Source organism: Buteo buteo, chromosome 21 (assembly GCF_964188355.1).
Source record: "Buteo buteo chromosome 21, bButBut1.hap1.1, whole genome shotgun sequence".
In the NCBI taxonomy this organism is placed as follows: domain Eukaryota; kingdom Metazoa; phylum Chordata; class Aves; order Accipitriformes; family Accipitridae; genus Buteo; species Buteo buteo.
Window position 1 is genome coordinate 13,055,784 of NC_134191.1, and position 27,796 is coordinate 13,083,579.

A 27,796-nucleotide genomic window follows, 5' to 3' on the forward strand; every position below is an offset into this window, starting at 1 on the left:
TGAGCTGGAACCATCACCAAAATGCCCTTGTCAGTCAAGTTCCCCAGGAGACTTTCTGCTTGCACTGTAGATGTTTTTCTTTGAAGCTCAGCGGTAAAGCCATAGCAAAATACATTTAACAGGTCTAAAACTGTCTCGGCAAGGTTGCTATTTTTTTAATCCTTGTCCCTTCCCCTCTTATTTCTCACAGGAAAACATTGTCTTCTGTCTACTCCCAGGGAAGCACCAGTTGCAAAGTGAAGACATAAAATTACACCAAGCGAGCTGAAATTTAAGCCTTGCCATTACAGCAGTGACATTCAACAGTTAAGGCGCACCCTCAACACGCAGCAGCTGCAGGGTTTTGTTACTGTCACTTATAAAAACCTTCAGCTCCCTTTGGTGTGCCCTGCTTTGAGCCAGAGCTCGCGGGCCCAGAGACACCGTTTTATCAGTAAGAGCCCTTTAGCGTAGCATGACATCTGAGAGACTTCAACAGGATATAGGATTGCTCTGGTACTGAGGTATGATTTATATCCTCAATTGTTCTGGAAATTTGAGCTGCATGATTCAGGAGACTTGCATGAGTACGGTTCCTTCAGTGCTTAATGAGATTTATGTGCTTAAATGTGATGGATGCTGTAATCACATTTCTAACATGCTGATTCAATAGGGGAGGGAGAAAAAAAATCACATCAACAGGCGTTTTGCTGTGGTTGTGGTGGAGGCAGGCTTTTGCACAGGAAGCTTGCAAATGCCAAACCAAGGGGAAAAAAAAAAAAAAAGAACCCAAAACAAAACCAAACCACAGAGGAAACATCTTTCTTCAGCTCTTAATTGCAGCCTCCTGTTTGCTCTGCCCGCGCTGGAAGCTGTCGCCCTTTCTGCTAACAGCCGCCACGGGCTCTCGGGGTATAATAATGGTAATAATAATGGCGTAGCGGGGCTTGCAGCAGCTGCCGGCCTGCGGAGAGCGGCCGGGGCGTTCGCCCCGCTGCATGCACGGCGTCGGGGCAGGCCCGGCGACTGCCACTCACGGCGCCGCGCCGCCTCCGCCGCCGCCGCTGCGCGGCCGGGGGCCGGGCTCGAACCCGCGGCCGCCGCGCAGGGCGGGCTCCGAGCCGCGCCGCCACCGCCGCCGCGCCCCAGATGTGGCGGGCGCCTCCCGCCTTCGCATCGGCCCGGCTGCGCCCGCGGCCCGGCGGGCAGAGCCCCCCGCAGGGCGAGGAGCCGGTAAGCGCTGGGGGGGGGGGGGGGGACACGGGGGGAATGGGGGACGGGTTTCCTCCTCCCGCAGAGGGGGGACTTTGTTTTGTCCATCCCTCCTTCCTCCCCCCGCGCCCCCCGCCCCAGTCGTGACTGGGACCTCCTAGCAGTGTCCTCTTCTCCCTGGATGTTGGGCAAGAAGAGGATTGATCCCGCCTGGGGTAGCGCAGGGGCTTAGGACATTAGGGGCCCGTCCCGAAAATGGGAGCATCAGGGAGCGTCTGCCAGCGGTTAACCCGGATGAGTGCTGGCGGGAGGTGATGGGGGAAGATTTGGGGCACTGCCTGGACCAGCAGTGGGGCAGGCAGCGCGAGCGACAGTTACATCAGGAAATGAGACGTGACGGCACGAAAAGTGTGACTGGTAACAATTTCGCGTGGCGATTTTTTCTTATAAGATGCTGTGTGGTCATGGCAGCTTCTCTGTAGATAGATGAGTCACATAGTGCATGCGTGTCAACTAAGGCGCCAAAGGAGGAAAAAGTATTCAGATTAGAAGGAAGATCAAAGAATTATCTTGTTATTGAGGAGCGGCGGACAGCTAGCTGAACTATGCTAGGTGCTAGGTACCACGTGTAGTACCTACCTGTACTATGTTAGATATGCTAGTCCTTGGCTGGACTGCAGGATGCTAGGATGTGAGCTGCTCCCATGTCATGGCTAGGGCTCAGACCCCAAAAAGGGTTGGATTCTGCTGGGCTCCTCAGTTCTTACAACTCCCTGTGTGAGAGCTAGTGGGTCCAAAATTCAGGCTGTGTGGAGCACCTTCTGCATCCTTCCAGGCGTTCTCAGGGTGAGAGCCAGGATGCACAGCAAGCACTCCAGCATGAACACAGGCATAGGAAGAGATGCAATTACAAAAAGAGAGATTGATTTGACACTATACAAAGTTGAAGGTAAACTAAGTACTAGTGTTTCGGTCAGCAGAGCATCTAGGGCTTTGGGAGGAGGTGATAGTTTATCTTCAGGTTTGTGGAGTGGACAAAATACCAAAGGGTTTCCTCTCTCTGACCCATCCAATGCATCTTTTTGTTATCTCCTCATTTCTGACTTTGTTTTTCAGAAAAGTTCTGTGATTCAAGAAAGCCACCATGAAAGGTGAGGAAGTTCGGCAGAGGAGAAAAGAGGGCCGGACTAGGAATGGAGAGCGATCCAGGCACAAAGCAAAGAGCAAGGGTAAACACAGAGACAGCCGAGTTGGCAGCCAGGAGGCAGAGGATGTCTCTCTGCAGGCGCAGCAGAAGCTGTTGGCTGAGGAGAAAGCGGCAATGGCAAAGTCGCAGGAAGAGTCAGCTGTCGCAATTTGCCTGCAAGTGCTCCTGCCATACCTCCTAGCTGGGCTTGGCATGGTCTTGGCAGGCATGGTTTTGGATTATGTTCAGGTAAGGGAAAGAAGCTGATCTGATGTACCGGGCATGGGATAGGTGGGGGACTTTTCTTCAGGGGCAGGGGTTTTGCCCTGGGGATGGCAAAATAAAGAAGGGTTTGCAGCAGCTTCACATGCCAACGTGTCCTTCAAAGTCAGCTATTATGTACTTCTGTGCAGCTCTCAGGAGACCACATGTGGTATTTTTCTGGCCCAAAAAAGGGAAAAAACCCTCTAGAGGTAAAAGACAATATGACACTAAAGAGCATGTGAAGGATCTGAAACATGTATGTAGGAAGGTGCAGTCCTGTACAAAGATCTCACCTTGGTCCTAGGAAGAGGGTATCTGAGCTGCAACCCCAAGGGCTGTGGTGGCATAGCGCTTTCCTGCGGTAGATAGAGCTGTATCACTCCTGGATACAGATCTGGATAGTCCTGCATCCCCTACTTTATTGCGCAAGGAGCCAGCCAGACCAGCACTGTTAACACTTCATACAACCAGTCCAGCCTGTGGACCACAATCTTTTCTAAGGTCTTGTAGCAGATGACTCAAATCACTGAGTCTTCTAACAGTCTGATTTCTGATTCTGTGACAGTCAGGATCAGACGTTTCCTCCTATGGTGCAGCAATACAGAGCTTTAAGGTAGTGGTGAGCACCTAATTTTAGGCAGTTTAAAGCTGCAGTTACTTTCCAGATTATAAATTCCTATGCCTTTGCACTCTAGGCGACTCTCACTGCTGTGTGCCTTTTTGTTAACCCTTGTTGACTAGCTAGCTGTTGGGTCAGACTGCCCTGACCTATCTTGATACAGTGACACTGAAACTATTGTGCTTGCATTGACAACTTTCACAAATCTGGGGCTGTGTTCTTTTGCTATTAGCCCTAGACTGATCTCCCTAAGCTAGAAGAGCTATAAAAGCTTAAGAGTGACGTAGTATCCTTAACTAACCTTAGCATGTACTGAATACCCAGCAGAATGTCTAGTCAGATCAGAAAACACCAAGCCAAATCCAGAACCCAGTGGCAAACTACTTTTTGTCTCCTTAGACATTATTCTGAGAGCCTTGAGCAGCCACTTTCATTTTTATTTTTCACATTGTTCAGACTTGCCCATTCCCTATGGATCTCTGACATTAATGCATGTTACCTCTTTATTGTGAGATATTAAAGCGTGAAATAGGTTGCAGATGGTTTTATCATGTTAGAGGTGTGTTTTTCTTTCAGTGTTCTTCCCTTTTTTTTTCTAGGAAGGACTGGGCCACTAATATAAACAGAATGTGAAGCAAATCTCATACTCCTCTGAAACCGCAAAAGTCTGGTTTCTGTTTTATGCAAATAAAGAGCTCACAAAGAGCTTTCATTTTAGTGCTTAGAGCCTGGGAAATCAACCCATGCAATATCTCATCAGAAAAGCAGGCCTTTGGCAATTAGCACAGTGACTCTTCCTGCATGATCATGGACTACTTGAGTGTGTCTCATCGTGGACTTGCTGCTGCTAGGAACTGCCCTTCCTTTCTAAGCCAGTCCTGGCTTCTGCCCCTGCTGCTGCTGCTGTTTCTGTGGGGCAACAGGAGATGCTGCGAGGCTTTGGGCCCCAGGCGCTCTCCATCTGCTTGTTCTCAGTCTGTCCATATAAGCTCTCTTCTCCACCCTTTCCTAAAGTGGGGAAGAGAGGAGCAAAGTAAGAAACAAAAATACATGGCCTGATCTGACAGAGCTAGCAGTCAGGAGTGATAGTACTCCAACAAGTGGGATGTATGGCCCCTAAAAAGCATCATCCCCCCATGAGTCTAAGGTGTCAGAACAGCGCTGCCTGTTGCTAACACTGCCATGTTGTAAGACCATTCACTGGAATCCCTGTTCCTTCTTTGCAGGGATGATAAGGTACGTCTGAAACTGTGCTCTTTGGCACTTGTCATCTTTCTGTTCTTCTTTTGTACTGTGGCAGTGGATGGAGGCCCTAGATCAGGGTCAGGGGCCGCCCAAGAGGCTGTTTCTGCTCTGACTCCTCCAGGGCAATGCTACCTGTTTGCTAGTTTGCAAGCACAGGGATACAGCATATATTTGTGTGCAGAGCAGGGCGGCAGTGTACCTCCCCAGGTTTTGCCATGATGAGTGGTGCAGCCATGAGGTGTGGGGTTTTTTCCCAACTAGTTATCTTTTTCCTGCTGTTCAGCAATGCTCTCTTTCTTCTCAAACCTGATGTATCTCTGCATACAAATATGGTATATCTCTTTGCCAGGAAAATATGATGCATCTCTTTGCTGACAAATATGGTGCGGATCTTTATCAGAGGCTCCTTAAATGCATAATGGAGTGACCCAGTGTACACACGCAGGTCACCTGAACCAATTACCTTCTCTGCATACTGATTCATCGGTTGAAGGCTTTTTATGGTGCTTGCTTAGAAACAGAGAGAGACGAAGCATGATAAACCCATAAACCCTGCCAAGCTGACGCTTTAGTACAGGATGTGGTGCTGCTGTGTTTTTTAAATGACATTTGAGTCATTCAGGCTTATTAATATTTCCTTTACATTAATGTTTCTGCCTGTCAGCAGTCCAGTTGGCAGATACAGTGGCATATGGGACAAGGTATGCACATTATCAAGCGTTTGAAAACCTGTGGTAGTTGTCCAGAAATTGTCCTTTATTTCCTTGAAGCCTCTATGCTTTTCTAACCAGAACTGGGCCTTCATGCTGTCACTTCTGAGTTCCTGGCTGGTATCAAGAGGTTGGGTCATGTGTGGTTATTACAGGATTTTTGTTAATCTCCCTCTTCCAGCTATTGTGGGCTCTTTTTCCAGTTAGATTAGCTGAAATGTACTCTCTTGTTAGCTTTCGGCTAGCTGGACTGTTGTTAGGTGGAAGAGACACACGTACACACCAAGCCAGCTGGGAGTGGAGAAGGCTTCGGGGGCTGTACTAAAATATCAACCTATAAAGCAATAAAGAACAGAGTCTTCTTCCATCTGTAGCTAGGGCTTGTTTTCCACCCTGCCATGCTTGCAGAGAGATCTGCTGTGCCCTCTCAGCCTATTAGGCTTCGTGTTTTAGTTTGCATGAATTCAGACCAAAAGAAACACACCGTCCAAATGGCTGAGAGCTTCCTCAGTTCCCTATTTATCTGCAAGGCAAAAGCATGTCTTGTTCTGTCCAACCCTGCCAATGCATTTAGCTCCAGACTGGGGACCCTGTCACAAGGACAGAGTCCACAAGCCATTAATCTTTATGTCTCTCTGCAGAGAGTGTCAGGGAAGGGCATGATTAGTACAAAATTGTAAGTAAGGCAATGCAATTTAAACATTGAACTTGAACTGGACCAAGAAATCTGTATCTTTTGTGCCTACCACTGAATACTTGCTTTCACTCGTTTGACTTCACTGGGTCATAGCTGGATTTGAACCTGTGGTTGAATAGTGAAAAAGCTCAGCTGCCAATGTACTAAAGCAATCCTATAACCTTCCGTTCTAAATTGTGCTTTTAAAGCTTTTTGACCCTCTGATCCAGTTAGTTTGCCTAAATTAATTATTAGAAAGGACCCCCAACAGAATACCCTGACTCCCTTCCCCACATGCATGATGTTGAGCTGAAGTCTTTACTGAGCAGGATACAAATTCTTTGGCTGTATGTGGCCACGATGCCTCTCTGGTTCTTGACTTTGTGTCAGCTGTTTGACCATGGAGAGTCTGGAGTGAGATCCCCTCTCTCAAAGACAGTATGTTCCTGGGAGTATGCAAAAGCAGTGTGTTTCACTTTAGGATAGGAAGAGAGACCAGCTCGCAGCATGCAGTGGAAATGTTCACCCTTTCTCTCCCTTGCCTGTGGTGTAGTGAGATTACGGAGCTACCTTAAATAAGCTCTGGCTATGACTCTTATCTTGGCCTTTGCAAACTAGCAGAAAGTTGAAGTGATGACAGCAGATAAGGGTGTTCACTTTTGAAGCTTATTGGCTGGTTGGCTGGATTTTTTTTTTCCCCTGAAAGCCAGTCATTCAGAGGTGCAGCTGGATCGTTACATCCCACAGAGACCATGGAGGGGACGAGGGGCCGGGGTCTAGAAGGGCAGATCTTCTCTCATCAGCCGGTTTAGCTGTGTCACTTGCCCAGGGATGGGACCTGCGTAATATCATCAGCGGTGAGAAATGTGGACTCGTGTTTTCCTTGACCTTTTTCACCTTGAAGGAGAGCAAAACGAATCCTGGTTGTTAACTCCCCACCTCCTCGGCCTTGGGACAGTGAGAAAAGTTCAACGTTGCTTATGGTGGGAGTGAGGGAACTGAGGCCGGTTCACAGCAGGCTTACATATTAAACCATCGTATCAAAGGCAAGCCGCAGTCTGACAAGAAATGTAACCTGAGGAGAAAGGACGCTAGTGCGTTTGAGCAGGCTGAGGGATTCTTGCATGACCTGTCACTCTTTCAGTGCTGTAGCCTGAGCAGGTCTTACTGGTTCTTACCGAGGTGGTGGGAGCTGAATGGGGTGTGGGCTTATTTCTATTCGTCCACAGACATCTCCACAATCTTCTTTTCTCTTTTTTAATTCCCCCCTGGATATAAATTGGAGAAATAGTGTCCGTCAAGTTTGCTGCCACCTGGGCTCAACCCAGCTGAATCAGTTTTGGAGGATACCCTTGCTGCAACTCTCTGGACGTGCTCCTAGGAGGAGAAGAAGCTAAAGGAATTTGGCATCATTGATGTAGTTCGAGGAAAAATATTTCTTTTAACTTCGAAGAGAGCTACCAGGAGGATCTGTGCGATGTCCTGATCTCCCCCCATTTGTGCTGCTGAGCATGGGGTAACGGTGTTTGACCATGGTGGTCACCCAGTTACAATTGGAACTGTGCTTCCATGGCAAGAAGCTGAGAGGTTTCACCTGCAAGTTGACCAGGTCAGCCAGTGGATTTCTCCCAGAGACTTCATTCTCCATTGCCTCCCAGATTTTCGTGCCGTTCCTTCTGGCTGGCTTGGGCATGGTAGCTGCTGGCCTCTTGATGGATGTTGTTCAAGTAGGTACATGTGGTTAGGCAACTTTGTAGTGAGAGGGTGGGCTAATTCACTGACCTTGAGTATTTGTGCATTTTTGGTTTTAACGTGTGTTTTCCTAGAAGCCAGTCAGCAGGATGGCTGTAGGCTTTTCCTGTGCTGGAGAGACACTATCCATCCTCTTTAGATCAGTACTTGGGCTCCTTGTAAAGTGGTATAGTGGCTTTCAGTGAGACTGCCTGATACTGCCCTTGGTGTGTTAGACTGGGTTTTCCCTTTGCTGTATCTAGCTAAACACCTCGTTGATGACTGCTATGAAGCAACTGGGATCAGACTGCAGCATATTCCCCTATTGCATGATAATATTTCTTTCCTTCCAAAATTGCTGATAAGGAGATCTAGGTCAGGGTTGTTATTAACTACCTGTCTCACTTAGAGGCAAGTTTATACTTCCAGTTCTTTGCAAACAACCTAATGTAATCTTTGGTCTAGAAGGCATTTAGATACTGTGATGAGAGGCGTGCCAGCATAAAAAGATTAGCATTGCCTACAGAGTGCTTCTTGGCCAGATTCTGAGGTGGGTGTAAATTTTGAATAACTTCCATTGACTTCCAAGGAGTGCTGCTGGATTTACACCGTTGTGCCCACAACCAGAATCTATCCCATCTGTCTTTGCTTTGTACCAGTGGCACAAATAGAAATGCAAAATTTGATCTAGTTTGGGCATCTCATGCCAGTGGATTTACAAATCAAAAGGCTGGCAGAGTTTCCCAAGGATATATCCTGCACTCTGAGCTCACTGGAGTACATTGGATTCTCTGGCATTAGTACCACAGCAGGAGCTAAATATGGATACTTGAGTGTTTGGAAAGACAATACCTTGCTGTTTCTTCTTACATTGTAAGAAACAAAGAAGGCAGAAAAGTTGAATTAAAGGGAATGTGAGGAATACCAAAGAAGGGTTAACTGGAGTGGCACACGCTGTTGCTATGCTGTGTTTGTCATCTCCACCTTGTGCTGTGCTTAGGCACAGACCTGTCTTGCAGCATTACAGAAGTTCTCAAACTACCCAAGATGTTATGTTAATAGTTAGCAGTTATCTCAGAGAAGGATAAAGACGTAGTACGTACCCACTCCATGCCCTTGGCAGGTGAATAGGTCTTTGTCTAAAAGAAATTGAATGCACTTGCTAAGCATTGGGCTCTGTTAAAAAATGTAACTGTATCCAAACTGATGGAAAACATAAGCCAGGTATACCTACATTGCATGTGTCCTTTAAATACAAGACTGCAGTCTACTTTGTATATTTGTTTGCTAGACTCTTAGAAATGGGGTCATGCATGAAGCACAATAATAGGAAGTGTATTTTTTGGTGAAGGTCTTTCCAACTATGTTGAAATAGGAGCCATCAGTCAGTGGGTTCAGCTCCCAGAGGAGGGAGCTAGTGCATTGAGAGTCACAACTGGCATAGGAGAGATGTGAGTGAGGTAAGCTGCCATGGCATTAACAACCCCATATTTGAAAACAAAACCAGTAGCTGGGAAAATCCAGAGATCTTAGCCTTTAAAGGTTTGGATTATTCTTCTGTGCCTTTTTGTGTCTGAGCTGCTTATTTTCAGCTTTTCTTCCTGCAAGTGCAAGAGCTGGGCACTTACGGTCCTGTCCAACTAAAACCTGAGACTAAGTTTGTTTGCTTGAGGCCAGGTACCATAAGACTCATATTGGTAATCATGAGGGCTCACGCTACTGAAACTACAGGTTTTTCTAGTCCAGGAGTCTGTGATTTGCCCATTTTTAAGGGGATGGTCTGATTGAGGAATGCTTTGCCCTATTTGCAGTCACTGCAAAACATTTTTAGGAAACTCCCTGTCTGCCTTTGACAGGGAGATACATAGGCAAGCTCAAGGATGGTATCTAGTGCATACATGTGAGTTTAATGGTGTTGCTTTTGTTCTGTTACATACAAAGTATCTTGAAATAATGTGGTTCTGCGCTGGGAGTCCAGCTGTCTCTCTTGTTTGCAGGGCTGATGTTGCTGTAAAGGCGAGAACAAAGTGGAAATTGCTTGTTTGTCTCCTATCAAACTTTTCAGGTTTTTGGCAGTTTCTGGTCTGTCCTGGGATGGGACTAAGAACTGTTCATGTTACTGTTAAAAAAAAATAAAAAATCAATAAGAGAGAGTTGTCTAGCCCAGTTGACTCCAAGGCTCAAACCCGGGTCTCTCATACTGTTATAAAAGGATGCCCAAAGAAATAGCCATTTGCCATTTTCTCTTCTTGGTTTTGCAGATGATGCAGTCTCTGTGCAGGGCCAGTAGCATTGCACGGGTCTTTTCTTGTTGGATGTTTCCGCCTCTGCTCCAGTGATTCTTGGCCAGCTGGTTGATCTGGATTCCGGGCTGGCTGGCATTGCTGGAGACCTTGCAGGGCCCTGCCAGTGTTTGGCCCACTCTTTTACAGTAAGGTGAAGAATCAGATTGAAGCTGGATGATCAGATTTCAAACGAGAGAATTCAGAAGGAAAGCTTCCCTTTCATTCTCCCCTTCCACACCACTGCAGTGGGACACAGTCCAAATAAAAATCACAGACATAAGATATCCCTCTCCTTTGTTGATAAAAGCCCATGAGATGATTAGCATTAAAAAGGATTTTGAATTGGCTTGCGTTTTGTAGTCCAGGATCTTTTGATCTTTCTGTTGACTTTTTTGGGGCAATGGAAAACCTCTGAGGTTTCTTAGCTGCTGCCATGGGAGGATGGATGCCCTGAAGAGGTAGCAGGACCTGGCTGGGACTGTGAGGACAGTGTAAGGAGGGACAGCGGGGCTAGACTGGAGCTGGGGACACTGTCTCAGTACATCATAGCCTCTCTTCCTCTATGGGACCCCATGAGCAGACGCAACTGGCACAGGCACCAGCTGCAGTGGATCATGAGGTAACCAAGTTTCTTCAGAGCTGAGCTTTAAGGCTGTAACTCCATTATGGGGACGCGAAGTGGGAAAGAGTCTCTTTCTGGCTCAGTGTCCCTGTGTGGGTTTGCAATGCTGCAGGGACCGTTTCTGTTCCTTCTAGGCCAGTTTTCATCTCGAAAGACAGAGGCACTTCCTAGACATAATCCAGCTGTCTTCATTCAGGCAGCTCCTTGCCTGCACAGCTCTAACTTGCCACATTCACCAGCTCCTCCAGCTGACGGTCCTGGAAGGTGATGGCACAGGGATCATCTGTTTATTCTGTATTTCTGCAGGCTCTAACACAACGGAGGCCTGGCTACTGTGGTATAAATAATTATGAATCTGTCCTTAGGCTCTTGATGAATCACTAATGAGACTCAAATGGAGGCAATTAAGTCAGCTTTTTTTATTAGTAAAGTTGTATGATTCTTTATTAATTGTTCAAAGCCTTTCAGTGTAATTATATGTAAGGCAGAGTCCCAAAAAATCATACCTCATGCTGAAACTTCTGTTATGATGGCTTGAGACCTGCAAAATTCATCATGAACACAAGGATTGGCGCTTACATTGATAAAACAAAGTAATATTTCCCAAACGTGACATGCACAGAAAATATAAACAGTTGAGTTTTTCTGTTGCTTTTTATTTATATGTCTTTTTATGTGTAAAAATATGCAAGGTCTTAAATATGAATGTCTGCTTGCCTGTGTATTTTAAATTATTGGCGTTTTTTAATTGTGACTATGAAGTCTGTTTTTTCTCCTCTTCCTTTTGAAGGTGTCAAAGATGTGTTTGGATCTTTATTCTTAATTAAAGAGAGAGGAGAGAGGGGGATTTGAATCTTTAAAAGAGATGTCTGCCCCTAGCTTTTCTCAGGTATTTAAGTTCCATGTTAACAGATTCAAACAAAATTGCAGTGTATCGAATAAGGTGACTATTCTCGTGTTATCTGTTATTTATTCAACAGTAACTTACCTTTAACATTTTGAAACGTGCCTGTTTCCAGGTCACCACTACCAGGAAATGTGCCCTTTTTATTGATAATAATGTTTTGCCTGTTATCTGCACCTCTGAGGAGTGTCCTGCACCACATGCTCAGGGCTGGCTCAGCTCCTTTTATTCATCCTGACTCAGAAGGAAGCTGTGATGTCTTCGCAGCAGACAGCCACACCACCGGCTTCCCACAGCTTCCCGTGGCATAGTCAGAGCAAAACACCAAGCCGTTACACCCCCTATATATTTCCCAACAGGCTGACAGCTGAATATGTCGACATTTACTGAGTCTGTCCAACCTCCTGGATTTTCAGGTTTATAGAACCCCAATGGATGTGGAGGAGGTGGGCAAGGATCTGTTGTTCATTTTGTCCTCTAGCACCAGAATTCGGGACCATCATATGATACTAGCCAGTGACAAGTTAGAATTAATGAACAAGTTGATCCTTCACATGACGTGTAGCTAAACTATGGAAATTTTTGCCACAGGACGGCACATAGGTTGGAGGGGGGAGATTGGATGAGTACCTGAAGGAGAAATCCTTTGAACACTGGTAAGTGTGCAGAAAACCCCCCACCAGCTCAGTATCCTGTGGCAGATAGTTGTAGGCTGGAAAATACACGAGAATTATCCTGTCTACTTGTCATGCTTGTAGATTCTTGTTTTATACACCTGAATTTGACTACTGGTGGAAATAAGGATAGGTTAGATGGACCTTTGGTCTGACTCATTGCCACTGCTCTTTTTTTCTTGTATTCTGCTCTTAGATGTTGGGCTAGTTGGTTTTACTTCATGGTGAGCTGCTCCATTCTGTGATTTCATCCTGATGTGAACCTCTCTGGCTGCAGTGGAGTTGTCGCCAACATTCTTGAATGCACAGGGGGTGAATGAATTATGTTCCAAGGCACTGTATGGTAGATAAATTAGAGAAGACGTGTTAATCAACAAAGTTTCTTAAGGTTTCAGATCATTTCTAGTGTTGCAGCTGATTCAACAGCTTTGTACAGTTCAGCTTCAGAGGAGCAATGATAATCAAGATATTGGCCCAGCAGTTTGGGCTTATGGGGTATCTTAATTCAAAATCCTTTTTCCAGCTGTGCTGGGAGCACGCTTGCTAACAGGAAGATTTAGGAACTGCCTGTAGAGAATACAAAAATCTCCTTCCCTCCCACCACCAGTCTTAGATGCTTAGTTAGAAGTTTGGTAAAAAAAGACTGACACAACCTTTTGTTGTTAGATCATTTCCAGATCTTTGTGTTTATTCTTGTGAGTCTTGATAGCAATAGGCGTTCCTGTATCTAATGTCAGTACAAAGGATGGAGAGCATGCTGTATTTCATTTGGCTTGTGAACCCTAATTATTTTTCACGTTGTTCTTGGCTAATGCTAAAGGCAGATTTTAATTTGTGGCTTTCCAAAATCTTCTGCTGCCCTCAGGAAGAAAGTTCCTTTCCCTGTTAGGATAGTGCTTTGCTGTGCATGAGATCAGAAAAAACATTGCAAGCTAAAAATTGCTTCCTTCACTCCCAAAATGCAGCCAGCCCAAGGTGGCATCTGCCCCCATGGGCATAGCAGACACCTGTAGAGCAGGTGGTGAGGTGGGAACCCACTCCTCTTTGAAGCAACAGCACTGGACTGGTCAGCTTCACAAACTGAGGTCATTGCCTGTGTTTTCTTCCAGCACTGGGATGTGTTTCGGACAATTACGGAAGTTTTTATCCTGGTTCCTGCCCTGGTTGGCCTGAAGGGTAATCTTGAGATGACGCTGGCATCCAGGCTCTCTACTGCTGTGAGTGTTAACAAGGTGGGGGGGGATTAGCAGGAGACATCAGGAGATTCTGCTTTTATATAACCACACTGTGTGTATGGGACATGTCCTTTTCTGCTAAGTAGAAACTAGTGGTGTGTGAGTTAAAATAATGTGTTTGCCCTCATTTTGTAACTGGAACAGAGAATTTCCATCTGCACTTTCAAGGTGAATTAATCCCTGGTTGGCCAGTTGCTGATATTTGGGGCCCTGTGACACATGAAGGAGACAAAGCCAGGGCTCCGCAGCTGTCAGCTTCAGTATTGGATTGCTTTTCTGTGGGTATTGGTCCAGGGCTTCCCAGCAATCCTGCCTTGGGGGGAGCAGACTGAAGCTTCTCAGGACCTGCAGTAGCTTTTGCTGCTCTGGATTTGATTTCTCCTATCTCCCTAAAAAGTTTGGTTTACTTTGGGCTGTTTGTATTGCATGTCTTGGGAGAAATTGAAGCTTAACAGAGCAATTTGGGAGGAACGAAAGAGGAAAAATGGTTTAATTTGTTCAGCTTTTGGTCTGTGCGGGATGTGGTGGATATGCCCACTCCACCTTTAGCTGGGTGCCCTGCAATGCCTCTGCACCTCCGTGTGAGCCTCTGCTACCCCTGGGACACTGGGCTGGAGCATGATAGAGATGTGTCAAGAAGGAAGTGCAGGGGAGGCTGGGAGATGCCGACCTGCGCTCGCCTCTTTCTGGCTTTAGCAGCCGCTTTCTCACAGGGACCAGGTGAAACTGCCTTCAGCAGCCACCTGTGCCACAGGAACAGGTTTTCAGGGTGTCTCTCTTGGCTCCTAGGCTAACACCGGACAGATGGATGATGCCCAAAAGCAGTGGAAAATGGCCACGTGCAATTTAGCCCTTATCCAGGTGAGTTACTTGAGCTGGGAGAGAAAAAAGGCCCTTTTCTCTTGCTGTGCTGCAGCCCAACAGTATCTGTTCCCAGCAGTGCTGAATCCCAGGCTGTTGATTTGGGGCAGGTAGTCTCAACAGAGCCAAGCAGAGCCCAGGACTTGACCTCCAGTAAAACTCTGTGTGGCCCCAGAGCTTGTAGTTTAGCTGCAAAACACAACTAGATGTTAATTGTCTTTGTGGACAAACTGAAATAATGAAAAAAACTCTTTTTTTCAGGGAGAGCTGTGGTACAATCCCTGTTTCACAACAGATAAAGCCTGTCCATTACTGGCAGTGTTTGGGAATCAGCCTTGGGCAGGAGGGGAGAGATGGGAGAAGTGTGACTCTTGTAGCTCTTTCTGCTTGTTAAAATCCAGCAACCAGCCTAGAGGTTGCACATGGCAAGGCCACAGGGCTTGCAACATGTGTCTGTGTGCTTTCCCTTATCTTCTTCCACAGCTTTCAGCTTGCTAGGAGTGCTGTGTTGATGGGGAGCCCATTTTTGTGTTGAGCAGGGCTATTCCTTTGCTGATGGACTCGGTGTCCTTTGCTGAAATGTTATCTGCCCTTTGCAGGCCTCCAGAAGTTTGGAGAAAAACTTTGGCAGGAATTCTTTTTAATGTAGTGGAGCCTTACAGGGATACTGCTTAATACATAAGCAGTCAGCATCTCTGCAAGGCTTAGTTGTGTGGCAATGCTGTGGTCGCATGGAGCCAGGACTGCCTGGGAGCAGATGCAGATGATTGCTCACCACTTGTCTTTTGGCTCCCAGGTCCAGGCCACCGTGGTGGGTCTTCTGGCTGCTGTTGCTGCTGTGATCCTGGGAGCCATCTCCAAGGGCTCTGTGGAGCTGAGCCAGGCTGCTGTGCTGTGTGCCAGCAGCGTGACCACAGCCTTCATAGCTGCACTTTCTCTTGGTGAGTTGTTCTGGTTCCTCAGATCAAACATGCAGCACTCAGGTGCAGAAAAAACTGTCCCTTCTTCCTGGGAGGCCCAGGTGACATCCCTTTGGTCTGACACTGGGAGGAGGGATGCAGGGAGCGTTAGTCCTATGTCTGCTGCTTTCACCCCCTCTTCATCCTGCCTTTGCTTCTTTTCTCCCAGGATCTGTTGTTTGTTGGGCTCTTGGCATCCACAGCAGCAATCAAAATGTGCTACTTCACCTGACTTGCGAAAAATGCCACATGCTATGCATGGCTGTACACACATGTGCACACACTTTCTCCATGTGTCTTGGGTGACACGTTAGCCATCTACGCTCGCCCTTTCCTAGGGGAGAATGAACTAATGCCCTGCACAAAGCAACAGAGCAACGAGCTTCCTTACAGTAGCCTGAATTAGCTTTTCAGTCCGGCCATCAGACTGACCCCCCATGTCCCAGAATCTTTGGGGCTGCTTTAATTTGCACTGGGTGGATGTTGATGCTGTGAGCAGCTCCAGAGTCAAGGGGTTATGGAGGTAGCCCACATCACCTATTTTCCCCTGTCCTCTGAGCTGCACCTGGAAAATCCAGCTGCTTTTCAGCATTGCTGGAGAGGAGGGAAGTCTTGCCTGCCCAGGTAAGTTAATGACCACAAACCCCAAAACCTGATGAACGTGTGGGAATCCCTCAGCCATCAGATCTCTCAGAGGCCTGTGGAAGAGCCACCTGGAATAAACCCTGCCTGGCCAGCCTCCATTGCTGTGTGATTAGCAAGGGCAGCCTTGAGAGTCTGTTAGCAGACAGCTCCAGACTACGGTCGAGATGGACTTGGGTCACCCAGTACACTGCGGAGGATTGTGGCCAGCCCTGTGGCTTGCCTGCTGTGAGCTCTGAGCCAGGCAGTCTACTCTGCTGGCTATTCCCATTGCAAGGGAAATGTGATGGGGTGGACGGGTAGGAGCTGCTCTGTGTTGCCTGAAGGTGATCAGTTTGTAGGTCTGCCATATGAGGGCAGCATGATACCCTGAATAGAGGTTGCTGGCATAGTTGGATACAGCAAGTTTTCTAAATGAAAGGGACAAGTTAGAGCAAGTGCATATCCTGAAGCTGGAGTCAAAGGGTGATAGTAGATGCCTTTGATGAAAAACATGGGATGAGGCAGTTGTTAAAAGAGAAAAACAGCAGCCCAGCTTTCATTAAACTCTTCCCTTCAATCTCCTTGCTCGTTGTGATATAGAGAGGCTTTGCTGCTGTACCATCACAGGCTTTCAGCTAGCAGTATTTTCTCCCCTGGACATGGTCACAGACAGCCTGTGTGTGGGTGTGCATGACAGGAGGCTGCTTTTTTATGACTGGGGAGGGAAGCAGCATGAACTGTGCTGTGGGGAGGGGACCATGGGTATCTGGGAGGGCTTTTGTGAAGAATGCCATGTTGTATGAGGATGTGTTTCTGTGTCAGGGATGTTGTATCAGGGAAGGTGCACATGTGGTATTTCTTAGGGGAGAGCCGATGCTCCTGTGCATTGCTCAGCTTTGGTGGGCCTGGGTGAACAGGCCCAGAGAGGGTTGTGAGCTGGAGAGAACCACCATTTCTCAGGCTTCCTTTGATGCATCCTGTCAGCCACAGAAGGACTTTGAAGAGATGTCGTGTCTCGTCTCAAGGCTGCCCTTGCTAATCACACAGCAATGGAGGCTGGCCAGGCAGGGTTTATTCCAGGTGGCTCTTCCACAGGCCTCTGAGAGATCTGATGGCTGAGGGATTCCCACACGTTCATCAGGTTTTGGGGTTTGTGGTCATTAACTTACCTGGGCAGGCAAGACTTCCCTCCTCTCCAGCAATGCTGAAAAGCAGCTGGATTTTCCAGGTGCAGCTCAGAGGACAGGGGAAAATAGGTGATGTGGGCTACCTCCATAACCCCTTGACTCTGGAGCTGCTCACAGCATCAACATCCACCCAGTGCAAATTAAAGCAGCCCCAAAGATTCTGGGACATGGGGGGTCAGTCTGATGGCCGGACTGAAAAGCTAATTCAGGCTACTGTAAGGAAGCTCGTTGCTCCTTGGTGCTTCAAACTCAGAGAAATTTTGGTCTAATATGGAAAATATCTTTGTGCTGTGGAATCTGGAGCTGGGGATGGCACCAGGAGGCTGCTGCATGCCTGCTGTGTGCTTATCTATGAGTGTGCTTCATGCCTGGTCCTGCTTCAAGGCAGCAGATTAGGCTGCTCAGGAGGGGAGCTTCTACATTTGGGCTGCCTGCTGGTATCTCCTTTGATCCCTGGAATTTGCTTGTGTGCCTCTGGGCCTTTGGTGCAGTTCATAAGGGCAGAGTCATGCCCTTCAGGTTGGCGAAAGCAAGAGGACAAATTCCTGGGGATGTCCAATTTCCAGCTGTATGGTACCGCTGTGGGCAATCTGCTTCTTGGTTTTCCCAGACTGCACATCCCTCTGGGAACCAGAACAGAAGCTCTGGGGTGAAACGCAGCAGGATGCATTCTCTGATGCCTGCTCTGTGTCTTCTCTAGGTCTGGTGATGATTGGAGTGATCATCGGAGCAAGGAAAGTTGGGATCAATCCAGACAATGTTGCCACACCCATAGCAGCAAGCCTTGGAGACTTGATAACCCTTTCCCTGCTGGCAGGAATCAGCAGTACACTCTTCAAATACATAGGTACAGTGTTTAGCAGGGATTTGGAGCTCAGCAAGCGAGGGATGAATCCTTGTGAAATTATTGCAGGGCGCTTACCAATTTCTGGAGTGTTTCAGAAAGGAGGCTGTCATGTCACTGGGTTAGAAAAGTGATCAAAGAGGCTTTTTCCAAGCTCTCTTTTAGTAGCAAACTGGAAGGCAGAGCCTAAGAAACATAACTGGGATTTGTCAAAGAAATGACCAATGTGTATTGCATAGCTTTGGAACAGAAGGTTGACATATGTGACACTGACTATGTTCCTGCATTTGTCACTGGCCAAGCATAACTACTTTCTGTGCATGGGTAATAGCAGGTCCTTCCTCACAAAGCAATTTCAGGGTTTTGGCATTTGTAACATATTCTTGTACCTTCTCATGTGGAGAGTCGTGAATGAACAAGATATGATCAAATTTGAGGGAGGAAAGCAGTGTTGCATTGTTTTATGCTCACAGGACTCTGAGTAGGAGTTGTGGCTATGGGGTTAGCTGTTCTGCTGGTTGGCAAAGAATTGGGCACCTGTTGACACTGAAAAGCTCAAAACATGTTGCAACTTGGTGATATATACCTGACTGTTGCTTGGAAAGTGCTAGGCTATTTACCATGAGCTTAACCTAGAATAGAAACAGGAAAATAAAAAGATCCAGCAAACTCAGTACCATTTGAAACCCAAACTGTTGCTTCAGACTGTGAGCAGAAGCAGTAAGGCAGCTGTTCTCAGTTTGCATAACTTGTTCCATATGCCAGCAAGTGAGGGAGTGAAGGAGCACACGTTGCAGGGAGAGGCCCACAAATCACTTCCGTCCAGTCCTCCTTGAGCTTCAGAGGTGCATTTTTTTTTTCATAGGCTTTTTCCATGATGCCATCACACCTGCCTGTGTAAAGTGTCTTTCAATCACTACGCCTCTGATAATACCTCCCAGGGAGCACATGGCAGAACAACATCATAACCTTTATGGTTGTGACCAGAGAGCATTCGTGATGTTTTCAGAGTAGTTTAAATAGCCTCTTGAGATGGAAAATACTCAGCACGCAGACACCTAGTCATTAGGAGCATGAAGTGAAGCAGGTAGGAGGAAGGCACTGTTGATGGTGGTTGAATAAATCCATTTCCCTCTCCAGTGTGTAGTAAGGGACAGGTCGTGCTGTGGCAACTTCTGGGTCCTACCAAAATATATCCTTCAGAAATACTGGTGAGTCTGTAAAGTTTGGAGTATGATGTGCCATCTGATGCAGCACCACCTCCTTCTGCAGAATACTCTTTTGCCAGTGAAGATCTTCAATTTTTTAGAAATTAACCCTGGTCCTTCCAAGTCCTGCATAGTGGAGATACAAACTGTGCTAAAGGGTTTCAGCTTGCTTATGGGCTCTGCGTGAGAGAATGTGGCAGAACTGGAATGTGGAGACTGAAGTCCATTCATCCTACCAGGAGTCTTTCTGTGGGCTTTGATAAGGTTTGATAGACTCCAGTGCTCTGTGTCTGCATTATTTAAGAAGGAATTAATTGTCTGAAACAACAAGGGGTGAGGAAAGGAGATCCAGTACAGCAGCTAAGTCTGTCATACAACCCGTCTGTCCTAAATGACTCCAGGTGGTAAAGTGCACTGACAAAACAGCAGCTATTTACATCCCAGAAGTGGTTGCATTTCAGTGCTAAAGACATGCATGAAGAGTGCACCTTTGTGTAAGAGCCCTTGATTCATGGAAGGTTTCATCACATCAGTGCTATCTCATCCAGGTAGCCCGAGGCCCTGGCAATGTAATTTTGAAAAATGCACACTTTGAGCCGGCTTCATCTCCCAGATTACCTGCAAAGTCTGCGTTACAACCCGCTGGCTTTGGCCCCAACACAGAGACCAGATGGAGAGCGTTGTTGAAGAAGCATTTTTATATCAAAAGGGTTGGCAGCATCCCCATTGCTTGAAGGTGTTTCTCATGCTTCTGAGTCATGTTTATTTTCTTTTAGTCCTGCACATCTACTTATTTTTTAATTCCTTTGCTTCTAAAGGTCACTTCAAGGTTATGCCCCCACCAAATGGGAAAAGCACCTAATGGAAACACATGTAAGCTAGCACGAAAGAAACCCTGGATCTTAACTGGCTTATATGTGCAAGAGAGCATTTGTTCCCATAGAGCAGACCAGCTGCTCAGCAATTCTGCTAGCTTGCCACCAAAAAAGTACCTATTACCTCTTGTTTTAGGTGAAGGCGTGAGATGTCTGTTGTGTGATACAGCTTGCACACAGGAGTTTCCCCCTTGCCATGCTGTTTGATTTGTACCCTGAAGCCAGAATTTTTGTAACATTTTGTCTTGCTTAGTTGGAGATGGAATTGGAGACTTGCTCATCTTCAAATATAACTTGCTTTGAATCCTGCTGATTTTCAAACAACGTCCTCTAGCAGTGAATTTCAGGGATTAATTATGGATTTCTGTGATGGAGTGGGTGGTTGTGTGGGAGATATCTTGCTTCATGTGATTGATTTTTCTGCTAACGTAACTCAGTCTGAGCGAGAGCCCTGCTGCCTTTCTTCCAGACTGAAATATGATTTTGCCAACCTGTGAAGCCATGGACATTTAATTCAAGATTTCTTTTTCTTGCCAGACATGAAATACCTTTCTCCTCTGATCTGTGCTGTCTTCATTGTCATGATCCCTCTCTGGGTTGCTATTGCCAAGCAAAGTCCTTCCCTTGCTGAAGTCCTGAAATCTGGATGGCAGCCGGTCATTGTTGCAATGAGCATCAGCAGGTAAAGCGAGGAACTGCTCCTGAGCCCACACGTGTATGCATGCTGCAGAGAGACCCTGTGCTCTTTTAGAAAGCCATCAAAAGTGAAACTGGAAGAGACAGCAGAGGGGTATCTGTCCAGTGGTTCTCGGCCATTGGTGGCCCTCCAGCGGGCTGTAAGATAGCGGATAAGGAGCCTCCAAATGACTGGAAAAAGCAAGTCATCATTTTATGTCTCACTTGCACATCTCTGCGCCATGTGTGCAAGCCAGGAAACCGAAAAGGGAGATGATGACCATCACAAATAGTCAGACTTCAACGTCATTTTTATCCAGCTGTAAAGACAGAAGACTGTTGAATGTAGAGCCAGGTAGTTCATTCCACCTGTGCTACACCTTTCAGACCCAGCTGAGATCTGGGAGAGTATTTAAAAAAACTGGTAAGACCAGTATAGAAGTGTAGCAAAACTTTTGGGAAGGATGATAAAGCTTTCCTGGCTACTAGCAGTTTTGCTCAAGGGTGGGCAAGGAGGTCTTCCTAATCACGTTATGCCATTAACAAAACCTGTAAGACTTATCTATTGGTGAAGACTGAGCTGTAAAAGGAGTAAATGGTGAATAGTCCAGCTCTGGCAATGGGGAAGCAGCAGTAACTTATCTCAGTGTGCTATTTTCATGGCATAGGAATTGTCCTGGGAAAAGAGATTGATCCACCTTCATTGCCTGTCTCTTTTTTAACAGCATTGGTGGGCTCATCTTGGACAAAACTGTAACTGACCCAAACTTTGAAGGCATGGCAGTTTTCACACCTGTGATTAACGGTAGGTTGGGCAGGGGGGGTTATATGCATGCTTTTATGTATACCTCCCCCTCCTCTCCAAGGGTTATGTTAGCCACTGTTGCCCCTACACAGAGGTCTGTGTTCAAGTCCCTGCTGCCATCATGAGTGGAAATGAAGCTAGTGGTCGCCTGTACATCCCTGCTTACTCATATCTTGAAGCGTCTCTGGAGCAAAATAGCAGACAGGGCTGAAAAATACAGGCAAAGCTGTGGGAAGGTTTAACAGCATCCGATGGTTGTCTCTGAGAGCTACGTTAACACCTTTACTTTCATAACATCAAACCTACTAAGAATGTCGCAATAAATCCATTTTCCCTGTTTCTCTCTGCTCTGTAATTTGAGCTGTGCAGTCATCCCCTATACAGATTGTTGATAAAGATTAATATATTAAGATTATATATGTGTGTGTATATATAAAAAACATTATGTATGGATTATATATACAGATTTTTAATATATATATCTCGACATCCTTTGTGTGTATATTTATATTTGTTTGAAGCCTCACAGTACTTTTATACACACACTCCCCAGTACAAACTGCTGGGGATCCTGGCATCGCTGAGGATCCACTGGGTTATTTTTCTGATATTGTAATGTTCTTGCAGGCCAGGCCCATCCCAGGAGAAACCCATGTTCCTAGGACAGGCTTGGCCTCCTGCCACCCCCAAAGCACGGTGTCCTCTTGCAGTGTCAGGGGGTGTCACCCAGCTGTCACCTCACTGGATCTGCATGAAGACAGCCACCTTGCTGACAAACTGTTTCCAGCACTGTTAGCCAAAGAACCTCATTAGGAAAGTACGTCAACAGCAATTTAGTTGAACAATGATTGACCCAGACATTGCTCTGTGGGGGCGGGCGACCAGTTTGGCAGAGCTGGTGGCAGAGTTACGCAGTGCTCAGTGTCTTTGCACAGGTAGTTCTTCATTTTGCATGTGCAGGGGAGTCCTGCAAAGCGTGGCAGTGCACGATTCAGAAAGCTCCCATCTTGAGCTACGTTGAGCTCGTCTTAGTATTTTCACTTTGATTCTGCTCTGGCAAATCTCACATTTAATGACGGAGCATTTCTTTCTTCAAGGAAGGAAAAATATGAGAAGCCTGTAGGATCTGGCTCACCATTATCTTTTCTGTGGCATTTCTACCCTGCAAATACTCAGGGTGGTGGAGGTTTGCCCCGTAGATGATCATCCCTCTATTTTCTGCTGGAAAACGTAGCTGCTTTTTCATGTTTGCTAGAATGAATCAGTCTGGAATTAATTTCCTTTTAATTACCTCCCATATTTGGGCTTTGATTCATTCTTATATGATTCCTTCTCATTTATCAAGTGTGTTAGATGCCTTCAGACAGACATATAATCACTCTCTGTGATGTTTGTTTTCTTTTAAACAATAACGGCTCTCTGGGTGAGTAAATCCAAGAAGTGGCCGTGAGCAGCATCTGCCATTGCCTGTGCTGCTTTCCTCAGGTGTTGCTCACAGACTGTGTCAAACCAGGTGCAATTACATCATCTTCAGAGGCCATGTGGCATTTACAGCCGGTGCTGGGAAGCAAGGGAAAATGTTTCCAATAAAGCAGTCAGGAGATGATCACTGGAGCCTTCCTGATTTTTAAGAGCTGTTCCTGCCAATTGAGTAGCGCAGCATCACCATGATGTAAGATCAGGTTTTCTCTTTCTCTCATTGCTGGTCTCAGTGAGCTTCTAAGTGAATGCAGATCGACTCACCTTGGGCTAGGTTTTAGACTGATGTTTCCTGCTGCAGTGAAGGTGGTTTACAGGTTTACTGTGTTTTGTCCTCGTAGGTGTTGGAGGGAATCTGGTCGCCATCCAGGCCAGCCGTATTTCCACATTCCTGCACTTCTGGAGCATGCCTGGAGTTTTACCGTACAAGATGAGGCAGAATTGGCCCAACCCATGCACCACATTCTTCTCATCAGGTAGACCTTGAACCCTAGGTGTCCCTGTCTCAAGGCCTGTCATCACAGATAGCTCCTTTATCAAGCCTCGTTGGCGAAGGACTAGGTGGGTTTCAAAGGCAGAACTCCCTTTCCCCCTTCCAGAGGGAAAGTACTCATATCGGAGAGGAGGATCTTTGCAGTGGGCAGCTTGAAAAAAAGCTTGTGGTATACTTGCTCACTGGCATGGAAAGAAACTGGCCTTCAGGGAGCACTAAAGAAAGTGATTGAAAAAGAATCTCAGATTTGATCTAATAGAAAGCAATTTTAACCATAGCCAGCCTAGAGCCATCACCTGTGTACAGTGTGGTGAAAATCCGCAATTCTTACATCTTCAGCAATGGATAAACCTAAGCATTAGCAAAAAACTGGATTTGGGTATGTTATCTTTTTAGATTGCAGGTTCCTCTTGATTTTCCCTTCTAGGTTGGGAGTTACTGCTAAAACAAACTAAAAACTGGGAAATTGGGTTGCAGCAAGGCAGAGCAGAAGCAGTGGGAGGCAGACAGCAGCTGAGAGGAGTGTTTGGAAGAAGTGGAGTGGATCAGCATGGAGCACGTCTTTGGCACATAGTTTCAGTGCTAGACAAAGCTGCTGGGCTGATACTGCAGATGCTCCAGGTTGCTGTGGGATCTAGAAAAAGTGTTAGCAATGCGGTTGGTGGCTGAGGACAGCCCCAAGTCTTTGCCTTAAAATGTGCAGCTGTGTCCTGTCCTCCCCACACCATCTGCAGCCGCTGTCATCGCTCTTTCTGTCTCTGTCCTCTGCAGAGGTGAATTCCAAGTCAGCCCGAGTCCTGTTCCTCCTGGTTATCCCAGGGCACCTCGTGTTCCTCTACACCATCCATCTGCTGCAGGGAGGCCACACGTCTCTGTCCTTCACCTTTGTGATGTTGTATCTGACTGCTGCTTTGCTGCAGGTAAACCCCGAACTCTCATCCAAAAGGAACATTTCAGATACCGAACAAAGCAGTCTCCAGGCTAAACAGAAGTCATGGTAAAACTTGCAACAGCGGCCCACATTTCCAATCGTTTCAGGCGTGCTTCCCACCAAGCATCATGTATCTTCTGTGGGTCCAGTAATACTTCACCCAAATTGCCAGGGTCTGGTTTCCCTCATGAGCACAATTGCCCTTAATGGTGAGTGAGGCATCAGACATGAGATAAGGAACAAGTTATCATCGTCCGCTGAGCTGCAGTAAGTGTGCAGAGACATACTTAGCAAGGAGGTACCTCTTGCTATAGGTGGTATGTTGTTTGACCGTGTTCAGTCCTGAAGTCTCTAAGCCCCAAGTATCTCTAGACTACCACTGGTCATCCCAGTAAGGGGCAAGTGAGAGGCTGTGAACCCCAGCCATGAGGTTTACCCTCTCATTTTGGAAACCAGTTTCACATATCATGGTGAAGACCTGGGGATCCCTCTGGGTAGGGCCATATGGGTCAAAACCGAAGGGAAAACCTAGGCCTGAGAAGTTCATCTTTAAAAGTAAAAGTTCTGGGTAGGCAGTGGGCAGTTCATCCAATTTGTTCTGCCTGTTCCCTTTCGCTGTTTTGCCTGCCCTGTAAACTGTGTTGTCTCACTCAGAAATGCATGCGGCTGTTGCTTGAACTCACAGACGCTCTGACTTCACTTGCCCTTTTAAATCAGTGATTCATTAATTTGCAGGGTGAGGTAGCTGACTTCTCGCTTTGCCTTATAAGCAGCCTAGTGTCTGTGGGTGAATTCCTTGTGTGTGTAAACAATCAGGTTTTCTCGACCTTTGCACAACCCTAAGCCCAGCAGTGCAGCCATAGTTGTAAAGGAAAATATTTATTCTTCTCTTTATGCATCGAGGTGACTCCTCAACCAGAGCCAAGCATGAAAATACACAGAATAAATGACAGTGTAAAGAGCAGAATCCCAGCAACGCCACTGACCCTGAAAGATTCCCATGGAGGCCAGTGGAGGAGAATACGCTCAGCCTGGTTCTTTCTTCCCCTCCATTATACTTTATAAAGAAAGACAGAAAGAAAGAGAGGGGGGATGTTTGGGTCAGCTGGAGGAAGCCCAAAGAGAAAGATCAGAGGCCTAGAAAACATGACCTCAGAGGAACTATTGAATGGACTGGGGTTAGCTAGTCCAAAGGGAGACTTGAGAAAAATCTGGTTAACAGTCTTTAAACTACCAAGTTTGTGTAGGGAGGCACAGAATAACATTTTCTCTGTGGTCACTAGGGATGAAACATGAAATCATGGGTTTCAAATGGAAAAAGGCAGATTTATGTTAGACCTTGGGAAAAACAAGAACAGAAAAAAAAGCCATTGGACTGAATGCTTAGGGTGTGACATCTCCATCTTTAAGGGTTGTTTAGCATAGGTTAAACAAATGACCATCAGGAAAGATGTGGGCGTATTTGATACTGTACTGAGGCACAGGAATGGTCTATATACTCTTGAGTTTCCATCCAGCTTTAGTTTCTGTGATTCTGTTATTTAATTTGCTTCCCCCATCTCTCCTCCTCCCTCTTCCCACACCCAGCTTGCAGTTCTCACCTTTAGAAAGGCCGCCTCTGGCTTTGGTTCCTGTTTTGCTGCGGTCTCCCATGGAGGGACCAGAGATGTGGGGTGTAAACTCTCTTTCTCTTCTTAATTCAATTAACTAGATAGTCTTTAATCTTTAACCAAAGTATTTTTTTCCTCCATCTGTTTATCAGAATTGGGAATGAAATAGGAATTAAAAGAAATCACAACAAAGATTTTAAAACTGTTGAGATTAAAAAAAAAGAAATTATTTTCTTTTTTTAACATGTCAGTGCTGCCTGGGATAACTTTGATGTAAAAACTGCCTCAAACTCCAGTTGTCCACTGAGACTTTTAGGAAAAACAAAGTAGACGCGATCTGAATTTCTAATGGAAAAGAGAAGGATGAAGAGAAAAAATGTGGCTACAAACTTATCCTTTGGGGCTGCCTGCATATTCACAGCACCCCTGTTTCTGGTGGAGTGAATGGGAGCGCTCCCATTCATGGCTTGGGAAGCGGGAACCGTACCTTTGGGAGATGCTTTTGGTGTGGCCAGACTCCTGTTTTGGGCCACGCGATACTGGTGAGCAGTTCAAGCGTGGTCCCCACGCTTGTGTCTGGCAGCATGGGGCCATGGGCGATGTCAGGCGATGCAGTGCCCAAAGGCGTGAGCCAGCTACACCCATCCCAGTGCAGCTCCATCCCAAAGAGAAACAGCGGTTCTCTGGGGAAGGCGTTAACGCTCGGCGATCCCTGTTAGCTCTGGTACTTCGGCTGTGGCCACGTCATTTTGGCTGTGAGCTGAGGGAGGCTGCGCGTTACCTTCTTGCTGCCTCACAGCAGGGCCTGTCTTGCCTCTCCTCAGGTGGGAATCCTGCTCTACGTGGCTGACCTAATTGTGCGCCTGATGTGGAGGAAGGCACTGGATCCGGATAATTTCTCCATCCCCTACCTCACTGCCCTGGGGGATCTCCTGGGCACCGGGTTCCTGGCTGTCTGTTTCCGCCTGGTTTGGCTTGTCCACGGTGCAGACATGAACCTGGGGAACTGAGAGACCGTCCGCTGCTCCGCATCACTCGTGCGACACGGTGCTTTCCTCTGGGACAACGGGGACCTTGGCGATGAGCGCTGGGTCACCCGGCTGGATTGGGCCTCCCCTGGCGCCCTCGACGCCCCATCTCTCCTCCCCATCGTGCCTTACAGCTGGGCTCGCCAGCCCCGAGGAATCAGCGCCCGCAGACTTGCGCCCTCGCAAGTGAGCAAGCCGGTTTTAAGCAGCGCCCACTGCTCCCACCCGTGCCCAGCAAACAAGGCGTTAAGGAGCATTTGGACCATTTGTGATGAGTGAGCATTTTGATCGGTTTCAGTCCCTAGCACCAACGCAGCCCATGAGGCTACTCCAAGGCCTGCCGAGGTCACTGCATCCGATCCTACTAAGTGGATGTCGCAACCTCTCTGTTGGACTCTGGCTTTCCATCAAGGGAAGTTCTTTATTCGCCTCCCTCTTCTCTCCCATCACATCCCTGGAGGAGGAGAGCAACCAGGTCTTTAAACTTGTCTCCTCCCCATCGCACAGACGCTCAGGATCTGATGCAGTGAGCTCTTCGCTGGCTCGCGCCCGGGGGGAGGTTATCTAGGGATACCACCTACCTGCCCTGGCAGCGTCACTGTTGTCTGACTGACAAGCCGGATTGATTGCACTTTGGGGGTCAGAAGGTGTGTTTTTACAGTTTATGAAATGTCCAGTAGTTAAAATGTTTCTAGAAACATACACACAAATAAAGTGGTTTAAAATAAAAGGTAGTGCTGTGGATTTGGGGATTGTTTTTTCTTGCCATGGCTTTGCCTGTTTCTAGTTTGAACTTGTCGGGCAGAACTTGCTTGTTTCTTTCTCATCTATTCAGGGCTGGACAACACAATTTTAATAGGGCTTCAGGAAAATCA

The 27,796-nt window shown here is 46.8% G+C and overlaps 1 protein-coding gene across 4 annotated transcripts; it reads left to right on the plus strand.

Moving 5' to 3' along the window:
- The first annotated feature begins 366 nt into the window (after positions 1-366).
- SLC41A3 (solute carrier family 41 member 3) lies at positions 367-27,659 on the plus strand. 4 transcript variants are annotated; one of them, XM_075052779.1, is made up of 11 exons: positions 367-503; positions 2,308-2,626; positions 13,217-13,324; positions 14,132-14,203; positions 15,000-15,144; positions 17,674-17,820; positions 20,438-20,582; positions 21,301-21,380; positions 23,201-23,335; positions 24,124-24,272; positions 26,718-27,659. In XM_075052779.1, the coding sequence occupies exons 2-11, from the start codon at positions 2,336-2,338 to the stop codon at positions 26,901-26,903; spliced, it is 1,458 nt and encodes a 485-aa protein (XP_074908880.1). In that variant the 5' UTR covers positions 367-503; positions 2,308-2,335; the 3' UTR covers positions 26,904-27,659. The 4 variants fall into 4 exon arrangements, with proteins under 4 accessions (XP_074908880.1, XP_074908881.1, XP_074908882.1 ...); XM_075052780.1 differs by lacking the exon at positions 367-503 and adding an exon at positions 1,073-1,212; XM_075052781.1 differs by lacking the exons at positions 367-503; positions 2,308-2,626 and adding an exon at positions 3,939-7,618.
- Positions 27,660-27,796: the final 137 nt, after the last annotated feature.